The sequence below is a fragment of the Eretmochelys imbricata genome, chromosome 2, assembly GCF_965152235.1.
Source record: "Eretmochelys imbricata isolate rEreImb1 chromosome 2, rEreImb1.hap1, whole genome shotgun sequence".
Taxonomy (NCBI): domain Eukaryota; kingdom Metazoa; phylum Chordata; order Testudines; family Cheloniidae; genus Eretmochelys; species Eretmochelys imbricata.
The window spans coordinates 158,348,195-158,362,839 of NC_135573.1; the positions used below are offsets into that span (position 1 = coordinate 158,348,195).

Here is a 14,645-nt window from a genome sequence, read left to right on the forward strand (position 1 = left end):
GTTTGGCTCCCTTATGCCACTGAAGAACTGTCAGAAAAGATATAGTTGGGAGTGGGATCAGGACCTGAAGTTCTAAATAGTAGCATGCAGAAGGATAAACTAAATACTGAATGAATGGAAATATATATAAATATGTTTTATACACCATGTGTATGTAGCCTGTGAAATTCACTGAGACAGGTTGCAGTCACACAGTGGACTTCTTAAAAACATTTGCATTGCTTTAGGTGATACCATTTGTAGTTATACAAACATTAGGTTAATCCAGATTAACTCAGGAAGAAATTCTGTACCCCACCTCTTACAGATTTGCATAAAAGAGTGTGCAAAATGGGGCATTTTGCCTGTCTGAAGCATCTGCTGGATATATAGGGTACTGACTTGATAGACCAATAGTCTGGTTATGATGATACTTATATTTTGGAACACATGATAAAATTAGTCTTTGAATTGTTGAAGGCTGTTTGTCAAAAATGATAGAATTAAACACTGGATGACACTTAAGTCAAAGAACTTGCTCCTTCAGTTATGATTTCATAAAAAACATATTTTTATTTGTGAAATGTGCATCTGATCTCAGTGATGGTTCATAGGTCAGTGGCCTGTTGGTTGTGGTCAGTCTTAATTGTTAATTTTAACTTTCCCCATTGTTGACACTGGAACTTTGCAAGTTTTGAGAAATAGGTTCTGCCCCAGTGGAACTTGCAGTTCTTTATTTATCTAAAAGGTCATTTAGTTTAAATGACTTTACATCTTTGAGTATATCTGTTTCTGGTGACTAGCTGTTGGTATAGTGGTGGTTTCAGTATTAGATCTATATTCATTTCCATCAATTTTCTTGTGGGGATAAAGTTTCAAATTTGGCTGCTTCAATTAGGTGCCCAAATAGCATACCTGGGTATTTATGGAACTAAATACCAGTTAGAGATACTTCAGAGCTGAATTGAATATCCATGCCTGGCGTGTGTATCAATACAGAGGATGAGTTTGGTCACTGTCCAAGTGAAGCGTTGGCTGTAATAAGACTAAATATAGAAAATGTTCAGCAGATGATAGATCAAGCATGTATGTAAATGATCTAGGCAACTAGAGTAAGATAAAGAAAACAGAGGAACTAGTTTATACATAAAGTAAGAAGCATGAGTCTTCTTCTTTTACATTTTCCTCAGTAAAGGATTCCTTTTTCTTCTGTATGGCCAAAGAAGAAGTCAGGCATTATTGATTGAAGAGGATGGATGGTGCTTCCTTCAGAGAACATTACTGCTGTTCCTAGCTGAACCAAAGGAGGCAAATTGTGCCCTGCTTTACCTGGTGGAACCCCATATGGTTTTGGTCATCTCCCCAAAATTGAACGTTTAAAAAAAAAAAAAAAACAACTTTAACTCTTCAATGTACAAATAGGTCAGCTAAAATGTATTTGCTCCTGGCTACATAAAATATTGTAACAGAAGCATATTATATGCATTGAATGTTGTATGAAAACTTTGTTATGGACATTTTCCTCTTACTGTACAACTATTATTGTTAACAATAATAACATGCCTGTCTTAGGGCTTCAATAAAAATGGACCCTCTTGTCCCAGAGCAATCCTATTTTTTAGTCTGAGTTTTCTCTAAATACATGTCACATACACAGAGATCTGGATTTTGTACTTTTGTACTTTCTGCTTTTTTTAATTGAAGCCAACAAGATAGGTGATTATGCTTTGTGAGGTGAATTGGTAATTTGTTGACAAGAAGCAGATGTGTTCTTGGCTGAAAGAAACTGGATGCTTCATAAGGATGAATTATTCCATACAAAAGGCAGGAGAGGACTTGTCTCTCTCAAACCACTTACTACTGGTTGACAATGATCCAATATGGAATTATGGGATTAACCATATTAACACTTGTGACTCTTCTCTAGTGCAGTAAAGAGTGCTTCAAAACAAGAAAAATGTTAATAAAATTGCCTCCCAGTGGTTTCCATGTTAAAAAATATTTCATGGCCATCTGTGTGTGTCTATAGCATTTCCCCCCCACCCCCATTTATGGGGTTACCTTGTTTCGTTTTACTAGGTATTTATTTTCTTTCTAAATAAATTTGCTTACCTGTATGTTTTTCCCTCCTCAGGCCAGTCAAGACTCTTTTAGAATAGAATATGATACCTTTGGTGAACTAAAGGTCCCAAATGACAAGTATTACGGTGCCCAGACTGTGAGATCTACAATGAACTTTAAGATAGGTGGTGTTAGCGAGAGGATGCCAGTAAGTAACTTGAATCTACATTAATTTTTATTTTTTACAGAGTAAACTCATTTAAACATAAGAATAAGTCTGTTTTCCTTATAGTCTTGTTAGGAACTAGTTAGGAATACAAGGTTAACAGTACCTTTCAGTTATGATTGGAAGGCTCAATCCTCATGTCAGGGTCTTGTTCGTCTTTGAGTGTTTGTGCATGTCTGTTCCACTGTAGGTGTGTGCACTCCTCATGCTCGGGTGTTAGAGATGTTTTCCCCTCAATGGTACCGGTCAGGATGGCTCAAGTTCCCCCACTACTGCTGTCATAAATATAAAGGGAAGGGTAAACACCTTTAAAATCCTTCCTGGCCAGAGGCAAAACACTTTCACCTGTAAAGGGTTAAAAAGCTACGATAACCTCGCTGGCACCTGACCAAAATGACCAATGAGGAGACAAGATACTTTCAAAGCTGGAGGGGGGGAGAAACAAAGGCTCTCGCTCTGTTGATGCTTTTGCTGGGAACAGAAAGGAATGGAGTCTTAGAACTTAGTAAGTAATCTAGCTAGATATGCGTTAGATTCTGTTCGTTTAGATGGCTGAGAAAATAAGCTGTGCTGAATGGAATGGATATTCCTGTTTTTGTGTCTTTTTAACTTAAGGTTTTGCCTAGAGGGATTCTCTATGTTTTGAATCTGATTACCCTGTAAGGTATTTACCATCCTGATTTTACAAAGGTGATTCTTTTACTTCTATTAAAATTCTTCTTTTAAGAACCTGATTGCTTTTTCATTGTTTTTAAGATCCAAGGGTTTGGGTCTGTGTTCACCTATGCAAATTGGTGAGAATTTTTATCAAACCTTCCCCAGGAAAGGGGGTGTAGGTTTTGGGGGGAAAGACGTTTCCAAGTGGGCTCTTTCCCGGTTATGTATCTGTTAGATGTTTGGTGGCAGCAATAAAGTCCAAAGGAAAAAGGAAAATAGTTTGTACCTTGGGGAAGTTTTAACCTAAGCTGGTAAAAATAAGCTTAGGAGGTTTTCATGCAGGTCCCCACATCTGTACCCTAGAGTTCAGGGTGGGGAAGGAACCTTGACAGCTGCACACCACTGTATGCTGGTATAAGAAGGCAGAGCCACCGCTGAGCCCAGTCACTTCCTTCTTACTGCCAGTAAGGATTGTCTGAGAGATCTCAGTCTTGTTAACTCAAGTGCTTCCCTCACTTGTTGTAAATAGTTGCAGTTAATTATTGTAAGTTGTTCAAGAGTTTCTCAAGTATGTTAGTGTTAGGTTTCTGTTCTTGTGTTCTTTGGGACTGTTTTGTTTCTTTCAGTACTAGGCTCCATACTGAAATGGTGCCTCACTTCCCAGGCTTTAAGTCTTGCAGCACATATTCAAAGCCCATGCCAATCAATAAACCTTGTCCTGAAGCACCTGAAATGCTTCGGTGAAGCCCACGTTAGTGACAAGTGTCATTTTTCAAGGGCTTCAAACCCCATTTGAAAAAGGCTAGAGCAGCGAGGTTTCAGTGCTTGCTTATGGAAGCAGTTCTTGGTCTCCTAGCCGAGTCACCTCATGGGAAGAGCATCCCAAGTATTTTAGCGTCGGTATGGAGTGCTCCAGCAGATGTATTTTTGTCTCGTTGATACTGATTCCCAGTACTGAAGAACAAGACCCTGAGCCCAAGGAATGTCTGGGTTTCTTCATCAACCTTGGTACTGAAGCTAGAGGCAGGTGTGTGGCAGAGAGCCACACCAGAAGCCTCGCCTCATAAGAGGGGTTTGCTGCCTCCAGAGCCTGTGCCACGTCCATCAAGGCTGTCCTCTGAGAGACATTTAAGGAGCCAACAGTCAATGCCGTTCCCATCTACTCCAGAGGCATATGCTTCCGCAAGAGACTTGCCTAGCCTCTCGGTACCAGTTTCATCAGCACTGGAAATCATCCAACCAGTTCCTGCGCCTGTGGCTCACCCCTTACCGCACTGGGAGCCCCCAGTACCACTATCTAGATTTCCTCTCAAATCAGTTTTGTCTAGAGGGAATACTGCCATCCCCGGGTTCAGGATACCCCGCTCCAGTATTGTCTGCATCAGATCCTCCATTATCGGAAGCCTCTGACTCCTTGTTCACGGACTTGGAAGTGTGGGCACTTACCCTCCTTCAAGGTCTGGGCTCCCTGGAGTGTCCTAGGACCTCACGTCACCATCTTGACAATCACGGGGAGGTCATTGTACACAACGGCACTGGGAACATAATTCACAGATACCTGACACTGAGTTGGGTACCAGGCGCTGTGAGCTTCCGGTACTTCACAGCCAACCAGGTCCTTCTGAGTAGCTTTTCCACTATAGATTATGGAGTTGCCACCAGTTGCTGGTTGCATCCTTGTCTTTGCACCAGACAAAGCTATTGATTCAGTGAGAGATTCATCTCCTCTGGAAGACCCCAGGGCCCACCAAGACTTCCTGAAAAGAGTGGCCTTGGTGCTTGGCATCCAAGCAGAAGAGGTACGTGAGAGTTCTCACAAGTTGGTGGACATCCTAGTGTCTGGCACCCCAGTTAAGGTTTCTCTGTCAATCAATGAGGCAATAATGAAGCCGGTCAAGACTCTTTGGCAGACCCCTTCTTCCTTGGCTCCCACAGTAAAATGAGCTGAGAGAGAAGATACTTCCTTCCCTCCTAAGGGGTATGAATATTTTTACACTTGCCCTTCAGCTTTTCTTGTAATGGCGGCCACCAATGGGTGGGAAACGCAGGGACAACAAGCCTGGTAAATAAAAAAAGAGTAAGGACTCAAAAAGGCCTGACTTGCTTTGCCGCAAACTTCATTCCTCAGGGGGCCTGCAGCTAAGGATTGCATACCAGCATGCACTCCTGAGTTGATACATACGTGCTCTGGGAGAACATTGCTAATTTCAAGGACAAATTACGAGAGGATTTCAAGCAAGAGCTCTCAGTAATGTTGGAGGAGGGTAAACTGGTCACCTGCACTGCCTTCTAGGACAGTCTGAATAGTGCAGGTTCGGTGGCTCAAACCATGGCATCATTACTGTGAAGAGGTGTTCATGGTTACAGTCTTCCGGACTACTAGCTGAAGTCCAACAGACCATATAGGACGTTCCTTTTGAAGGTCCTACTCTGTTCTCTGAGAAAAATGACAACAGGCTTTACAGCCTTAAAGATTGCAGGGCAACATTCAAATCCATTGGAATCTACAGTCCAGCAACGAAAAAGTATTTTTATCAAGAACCCTTTCAACCCCTTAGCTTTGCTCCTTGTTCCCAAATCCACCTAAGAAAAAGGGAAGGAGTTACAGAAGGCACCCTCCACTACCCTCCTGTTAAGTATCAATAAGTTCATCCCATCCAGCTGCCTCTTTCAAGCAGGCATTTTTATGGGGTTACATACCAGCATCATCACTTCCATCTACTCCCCATTTTTTTATTTACCAGTTGCTTGTCCCACTTCCTAAATGCCTGGACCTACATAACATCAGTCCCAGTGGGTCTGCATATTAACCTCCCATAGTGGAACAGTGGTATGCCATCCAATTTCCTTCCCCACACCTTCTCCACACTCCTCTTCAGGGTCCACTCTCACAAGATTACCCTTCAGTGGGAGGTCCAATCTCTTCTTCAGACAGGGCCCATACAGTAATTACCATTGGGCTTCAGGGGAGAAAGCTTCTATTCCCATTATTTCTGGATTCCCAAGTCAAAAGGAGGTCTCAAGCCCTTATTAGATCTAAGAGAGTTGAATAAATTCCTGAAGAAAATAAAATTCCTCATTGTTAACCTAGCATCAGTTATCCCTTCCCTGAAACAAGGAGACTAGCATGCCGTCCTCGACTTGAGGGATGCTTGCTTCCACATCACAATATGAAAGTTTCCCAGGTTCCTGGCAAATGGTCAACACTATCAGTTCACTGTACTTCCGTTCGGTCTGGCGGCAGTTCCACAATTATTCACATAGTGCATGGTGGTGGTAGCAGCTCACCTTCCAAAATTAGGTGTCCATGTGTAAGATTCGTTTAGCAGAATCTCAGATCCTGTCCAGCATATCCACTGCTCTATCCACAGTCAATGCTCTGGGTTTCCTAGTGAATCAAGAAAAATCGATACTGAGGCCTGTACGGACAATAGAATTCATTGGAGTCGAGGACTGTTCTATGAAGTCTAGGGCTTTTTTGCCACAAACCAGATTCAAAACCATTTGAGATCTACTACTTTCCCATTCACAATAGTGAGAAAATGCCTCAGGCTGTTAGGTCACGTGGCAGCACATACCTGTATAGTGCAATATACCAGACTGTGACTTGGGATGCTGCAAACATGGCTTGCATCAGTATATGCCCCAAATTGTCACCACTTTGTTCAGGTGGTTCGAGTGGTTCGAAGCTAGCACTGTTGTCTCTGGATGAGTGGACAGACTCTCTAAAAGTTTGCATGGTAATTTCCTTTCTTCCCACACTACCAAAGCCCTAGTTATGGATGCATCATCTCTAGCTTAGGGGGCTCACACTGGGTCCCCGAAGACTCAGGGTCTTTGGTCATCTCAAGACCTAGAGGCTCACATAAATGTCAGGGAGTTAAGAGAAATATGTTTAGCCTGATCATCTTCCTTCCCCATGTAGCCTGGGCCGGGGGGGGGGGGGGGGGAATTATTGACTGACACATCTTGTCGACCATGTTTTACATAAATAGGCAAGGAGGGGCATGGTCAAACCAACTCTTCTAGGAGGCATTTTGCCTTTGGGACTTCTATGTAACCATTCAGTTCACCTCAAAGCAGCTTACCTCCTGAGGAAACAAAACACACAGGAAGATCAGCTGAGCAGGTCCTTCACCAATCAACACAAGTGGTCATTATGCCCATATGTAGCCAGATCCATCTTCCAATTCTGGGGATTCCCCAGGTGAACTGTAAAGGAGTCCCCTGAGGTTTGTGTCCCAGACAATGGGAGAACCAAATCATACCCAGTTACTTGCACTGGGTGGTTCCAGCAAAGGCCCTATTTTCTTCTTGCAGGGGGCCCCTACCCCTTCAGGCCTTCTTAAGTCTCTCCCTGGGAGTTCGCTGCACTTCCTGTAGGGTTGGGGTGAAGATCTCCTGGAGTGGAGTTCCCCCCGTGGTTTGAGGAGTTATGCCAGCAGTCTGCTGCTTGGCGATCCTGCTCCTTCCCCATCAGATGACTGCAGTTTTCTCCCCTTTCAATGCCTCCAGCCTATCATATGTGATTGACAAAGCCAGAAGGACAGGGCATATTTACCAAGCTATCTATTTGTCCACCTTTTATTCCAAAACCTGATCACCATAAGCATGAAGAAAGGCTTCATTTGTTGGACGTGAGAAGAGAATTAGTTTTTTACCTAGAGCATAGTAAATCGTTCTGTACTTCTACCCAGCTTTTTGTTGCAGAATTAAGGGCAATTCTGTTTCCTCTGGAGAATCTCCTCCTAGATCTCTTCCTGCATCCGTTTTTTGCAACCAATTGACTAACATGACCCCGCTATCTAGAGTACTTGCGCATTCTGATAGAGCACAAGCAGCTTTTGCAGCTTTCCTGGCTCAAGTACCAATTGTCGACATTTGTAAAGGAGCAACTTGGTCTTCAATTCACATCTTCACTTTCATTACACCATTACCTGTCAGTCTAGAGACTATGCCAGTTTCAGATGGGTGTTTTACAGTCGCTGTTCAGGTAGACTCTTAACACCCCTCCGTAGCTGTTTATGGAGCGTCACAGTGGAATTGACATGTGCAATCACAAGAAGAAGAAAAGATTACCTACCTTCCTGTAAATTGTTCTTCAAGATGTGTTGCACGTGTTCATTCCACAACCCTCCCTCCTTCCCCTCTCTGTTGGAGCACATCCAGTATGAAGGAACTGAAGGGGGTTGGAGGTGGCTCTATGCTCTTATCCCATCTTCCAGTGGTGTGCAGCAACAGGGGGCGCTTGAGCCATTCCGACAGGTACCACTGAGGGGAAAATATCGCCAACATCTGTGCATAAGGAATACACACACCTACAGTGGAATGGACATGTGCAACATATCTTGAAGAACAACAGTAATGGAAAGATAGATAATGGTTTCTTTCATGGAGTGAACTGTTAAATCATTGAGCCTGCCCATTAAGAAATTACTGAAAAGCTATGTAAAACTTTTTTTAGTGATTTTTATTGTGGTACTTACCTCTAAGGATTTTTTAATAGCAAGTTTGAATAGAAGACTGGTTTTAGTTTTGCTCCAAATTTGTTTTATGGATTCTAAGCTTTATATAAGGCAGCGGTTCTCAAACTGTGGGTTGGAACTCCAAAGGGGGTCGTGACCCCCTTTGAATGGGGTCGCCAGGGCTGGTTTAGACTTGTTGGGGTCTGGGGCTGAAGCCTGAGCCCCGTTGCTCAGGGCCGAAGCCAAAGCCTGAGGGCTTCAGCCCTGGGCGGCAGGGCTCAGGTTGCAGAACCCCTGAGTAGGGGCTGAAGCACTTGAGCTTCAGCTTTGGTCCCCCTGCCCAGAGTGGTGGGGCTCAGACTTTGCCCACTCCCCCAGGGCAGTGGGGCTTGGGCGGGCTCAAGCTTTGGTTCCCACTGCTGAGGTCATGAAGTAATTTTTGTTGTCAGAAGCGGGTCGTGGTGCAATGAAGTTTGAGAACCTCTGATATAAGGTAAACAGAATTATGCATAGTACCAGTTACCTTTATTAAATAGCTGGTCACTAAATAAAATGAAGTTCTTGTCCTCGCTGGTTTTGAAGATTGCCTTCATACTATAAATCAATGTAGGTTGCCTCATTTTCTCTGTAACTGGACAAATTGAAACAATATAGTGCTAGGGTACCACACTTTTTCAGGTATATACTTGCATATACTTTGAAGTGAAACCTGTAATAAGACCCATCTCCAAGAAGGCAACTGATTCTCTCTTTCTGATCTGTAGGTATGAGTGTCACTTCAAGACACACTATATATCAAAACAGACTTTAAGTACAAAGGGAAAAAAATTGCAAAGTACTTCTTTACAATTTTTTTCTGCACTGCTTGGTCAGATTTCATTTCCGTGCATGTTAGCCATACAGCATATGTTGTCCTGTGGACTACCTGATTGCCTCCTTGCTAGATTTAGCTTTGGGAGTTATACAAACGTTGTGACTTCCTGTATTTTCTATACCTAAAATGTTCACATCTTTAAACATATTTGAAATTTCAGGTTCAAGTTATAAGAGCTTTTGGCATCTTGAAACGAGCAGCTGCTGAAGTAAATCAGGATTATGGTCTTGATCCGAAGATTGCGAATGCCATTATAAAGGCAGCAGATGAGGTAGGAGAAAGTGTTCAAAACATCAGGCCTAAACATCAAATTATTTCAGTGTAAAATAGCTTTCCATAGGAACAGATGATTCTGAAAAAATGCATGGATTCCAAAGCCAGAAGGGACCACTGAGATAATCTAGCTCGACCTCCTCAATAACACAGGCCTCAGACATTCCCCAAAATAATTCCAATAATTCCCCAAAATAATTCCAATAATTCCCCAAAACTATCAGGTCTTGATTTTCAAATTGCCAGTGATGGAGAATCCACTATGACTCTTGGTAAATTGTTCCAGTGGTTATTTACCCTCACAGTTAAAAATGTGTGCCTTATTTCCAGTCTGAATTTGTCTAGCTTCAACTTTTAACCATTGGATAATGTTTTACCTTTGTCTGGTAGTCTGAAGAGCCCATTATCAAATATTTGTTCTGCTTGTATGCACTTATAGACTGTAATCACCCTTAACCTTCTCTTTGTTAAGCTAAATAGATTAAGCTCCTTTAAAGCCTGTTTTCTAATCCTTTAATCATTCTTGTGGATCTACTTTGAACCTTCTCCGATTTATCAACATCTTTCGCTTCCAGAATTGACATGGTAAAGCATCAGTATTGGCAAAGGGTTTTCTTCACAGGATTTGTGAAGCCACCTGTCTGACAGAAAGGAGAAGCTTTAGCTAGCAAGTGACACGTGATACCAAGCTACTGATGTTGGGTCTAATGTTTATAGTATGCCCGATTCTTTCCCTCTGTAGAGCCATATCACTAGGCCTTGAGGTTTCAGTGGAAGCAAGCAGCACAGGATCACTTGTGTTGGATCTGGATGACTGCTTTTCTGGCCTGATGCCAGTATAGAGAACTAGAAACTGGCTTCCAAATGCCTCCTATCCAAATTATATGCTCAACCTGGAATGTGCGAGCCCATGTAGAGGGACTGTACACCCATGAAACTTGATCTCTAGAAACAACTGCATATCAGTATTTTGGAGATGATGATCCTGAACATGCTCAGCACCACTTGTGTCCCAGGGGTGTGTTCAGTTCAAATGGGCAGTCAGGCCCCCAAGAGTGAATCAATCCTGTGATAAATCTTCTCACTAATTTCTGAATTGGGTAGTAGCTGATCAGATTATCCTTCAGTGGGGGATGCCTGGTTTGCCTCTAATCTTAACAAGCATCTGGGGGAAGGAAGCTCTGGTTGTATTGTTATAGAAATTAACACCTTCTTATTTTTCTATAGGTGTCTGAAGGTAAATTAAATGATCACTTTCCTTTGGTGGTGTGGCAAACTGGATCTGGAACACAGACCAACATGAATGTAAACGAAGTCATAAGCAATAGAGCCATTGAAATAATGGGAGGTAAACTAGGAAGCAAGGATCCAGTGCATCCTAATGATCATGTTAATAAAAGCCAGGTCATTATACACGTTTTCAAATATTTTGGGGGGTTGTTTTGCCAAAAGTAACCCTTTCAAGTTGTGGTTCTTACTATAAAAATCCCAAAATTCTTCTGAGATTACTATTTATTTTTATTTTTGTGTATTTGATACACACATGGCTTGTTCGGGTCTGAAGTTTTAGACCCATTCTTTAAAGCTTTTATTGAATTAAGTGGTGGATTAGCTGGATGTTAAATTACTGCTTGTTTGTTCTTATAAAAACAGAATCCCTGCTCTGTGCATTTTGTTTTTTCCTTGTATCCTCTTTACTCCCACCATATTCTACTCCTGGGGGAATTCTCTACCACTGCACAATGTAGAATTTGCTCAGGATTAATGTTTGGTGCAGAATTGGTGCTGCAGAGCTGCTGGCTGCTGCTAGGGGCCACTGGACCCAGCAGAGCCCAGCTCACAATGCAGCAATGGGGGAGGCGCAAGTGGGCTGCGGTTCCCAGGTTTGCTGGTCCTGCTTAGTCACGTGGTGTAGCTGGGCCCTCTCCCTGTGTGGCAGCTGCTAAAGCCCATGAGCTGTGCCCTTCTGGGAGAGCCAGGAGCAACAGCTGGGAGTTGCGGGGGGCACCGCTTTCTGGAAGCGGAGACTGAGGGGGAGGGGGAGACCTGCTGTGGGGAGGGCGTGACTCGAGCTGTTCCAGGGGCGGTTGAATCTTTATATCATGCCCCCCAGCTAACAGCAGGTACAGGACGTCTCTGCCCAGGGGAACAATAATTAAACTGTGTGGTGCAGAGCATGTGGTTGGCCTCCGGAGGAGAGGAGGGTGCGGATGTCTGGGCTGGGGGGGGGGTTCCCGTGCAGCCCCCTCCAGCACCCCCAAATACCCCTCCCAGTACATATATCCCTCCAGCACCCTCCAACTGTACCTCTTCTCCCCCCCCCGCCCCCCCCCGGCAGTGCCCTCTATTTGGGAACCTGAAATATGGTAATCCTATAGGGGCAGGGCAAAAAAAAAATGACTAAAACAACAGCAGGGCAGAGTTTTCCCCCAGGATGTGCCCAGCTGGCATGTGTGACACACCCAGACTGAGGTGCCTGACAAAAGTATAACAGAGAAATGGAAACTGGGTTGTTGGTGCAGAGGTTTCTTTAACTCTCTACTTCTGGGGGAATCTTTTTTGTTGTCCATATTGTTAGACATATTTGCTGATAGGTGTTTTGAAATTAATTACCAAAATAATTGTAACTGGTGTGATTTATATTGTATTCTTTTGACAAAATATGCAAAATTCTGCAGAATTTTAAAATATTGTGAATTTTAAAATTTTTTGGCATAGAATTGCCCTAGGAGTAATATTCAAAGTTTTTGTGTCATACTTGATTTCAAGCAAGGATAAACTCTGTTGGGGCAAATGTTAGCTTGACTTGTCTACGCTTAGGGACCAACAGCAGTGTGGTTACCTAGATTGCTAGCCACCAATGGCTCAGACAGGGCTAATCCCAAGTATAGATGATCTAAAGTGATATTCTCTTTGGTAACCCCAGTAGAGAAGGACTGGAAGGGAATGGAGAATAAATTATTCATATCCCTTAGGTCTAGGGTTGAGCTGCTGTACATGTTGCATCTTTTCTGTTGATTATAGATGTAGGGCTTGAACTTCCAGGGTTGTTAGATTTTGTGAGCTTTCACATGCAGCTATGCTTGAATAATGATTAACTGCAATCAGGTTGCTAGCTACTTTGCAGTTGCAGATTAAATAAACTCTCAAGTCTGTAGGTCAGTAATTTGATGTCACTCATGCTTTGTCCTAGCACTTTAGGTTAAATTCCATGGCCATGAAAAAGTTGGCCCTTTTTCAATTGGTGTGGTGGGTGTAGCTAAGATAGCTCCTTTGAGAGTTAAATATAATAGTGTAATGGATTGACAAAAATATCAAAATGTTGCTGTCTTATGGCTTTTTTTGTTTATAATATTTCTTCCTTACATTGCGGTTTGACAGCTGCTGCAGAGAGGAGTCTAACGGTAGACTTATAGCAGTCAACTGTATGTAGATATTATGGAGGTCCATTACATGGTCCTTTCTCTCCATTCTTATATTTTGGAGCAATGAAATAATTTAACAATGTTGACATTTGACATACAGTAGTTGACATCTGAGTTAGAAGCAGTGAAGGGAATGGGTCAGTTCATACCTCAGCTATTTTAGGCCATCTGCACACTGACATTGCTGCTTTGGTTACACTTTGTTTCCCATTTTGAAGGTTTTCTTAACAATTGTTGCAGCTAGAGACTTCTTTTAAATGAAAGCTGATACTTGGGAGAAAAGTTGAGTGGTGTGTCTGTTGTCTCTTCCCCCAATGAACTAGTTCTGCAGGTACACCCCGTGCTTTGGGACAGACTGTGTTGTCATAAGAATACAGATTATTTTTTTTTTAAAGTTACTGATAATTTTTAATCAGTTCATTGCACTTGTTACATCTTTTCTTCTGTACTAGTTTAAGCTACTACAGTAATTCTTTCCATTTCTCAATTAACTTATATTTGTGAACCATATTTAATAGCCACTTAATTTTGCACTTCTTGCTTTTTTTAAGAAGGAATTTCTTGGATGGTCTTGTGGCTAAGGCACAGGACTGAGATTTGGGAGGTCTGGGTTCTTTCTTGGCTTTGTCACAGGCTGACTTAAACACATCATTTAATTTCTCTGTGCCCCAGTTCCTCGTGTGTAATGAGGTTACTACTTTCTTACCTCATGGAGGTTTTGAAGGTAAATCCACTGAAGTGTAAATCTATTATATGAGCCACCCAGGTATTATAAAAAGAAAAGGAGTACTTGTCGCACCTTAGAGACTAACAAATTTATCTGAGCATAGGCTTTTGTGAGCTACAGCTCACTTCATCGGATGCATTCAATGAAGTGAGCTGTAGCTCACAAAAGCTTACGCTCAGATAAATTTTGTTAGTCTTTAAGGTGCCACAAGTCCTCCTTTTCTTTTTGCGAATACAGACTAACAAGGCTGCTACTCTGAAACCAGGTATTATAATGAACATTAGAGAAAAGCTTGTAAATAATCAGACTTGAATTTCCTTCACAGAGCTCAAATGATACGTTCCCAACAGCAATGCATATTGCTGCTGCACAAGAAGTTAATGAAGTGTTGTTACCCGGACTACAGAAGCTACAAGATGCACTTGAAGCAAAATCCAAAGAGTTTTCCCAAATCATAAAAATAGGGCGCACTCATACACAGGATGCTGTTCCACTTTCTCTTGGGCAGGTATAAAACACTAAGTAATATATAACTTTGTACAAAAATGTTATTCACTTGTTTGAAGCATTGTTGTAAATTAATGGAGGTAATTGTTAATTTTCATCATGGTACGTACAGGTGAAAAATTTGCTCAGCAATTGAAGACAAAGTATTGAAGGTCAACAGAATCTTAGTTCACAATATTTTATTATAGGTTCATATTTACTAAAAGTTAATGCACAACATTTCTTGGGTGTTTTGCATGCAGGGCTTCAAGAATTTTCTTTGATCATTGTGTGTTCTTTTAACCAGTGGATTTAAAGAAAAGAAATCACTTTGAGTAGACTATATCAAGACTGCACAAGTAAATGTAAAATATATTTAAAATGATAAAAGTAGACTGTCATATGGGTATTACATATGCTTCTCTTTCTTTTCAGCCATATGACCAATATTATTGAAGGAGTTTGGTGGCTG

The 14,645-nt window shown here is 42.1% G+C and overlaps 1 protein-coding gene across 1 annotated transcript in view; it reads left to right on the forward strand.

The window, feature by feature from the left end:
• Positions 1–14,645, forward strand: part of FH (fumarate hydratase) — a 45,257-nt gene that overhangs the window by 8,393 nt on the left and 22,219 nt on the right. Inside the window, exons 2-5 of the mRNA XM_077810904.1 lie at positions 2,114–2,248; positions 9,423–9,533; positions 10,763–10,939; positions 14,013–14,195. Coding sequence (XP_077667030.1) covers positions 2,114–2,248; positions 9,423–9,533; positions 10,763–10,939; positions 14,013–14,195 — 606 coding nt within the window. The remainder of the gene's footprint in view (positions 1–2,113; positions 2,249–9,422; positions 9,534–10,762; positions 10,940–14,012; positions 14,196–14,645) is intronic.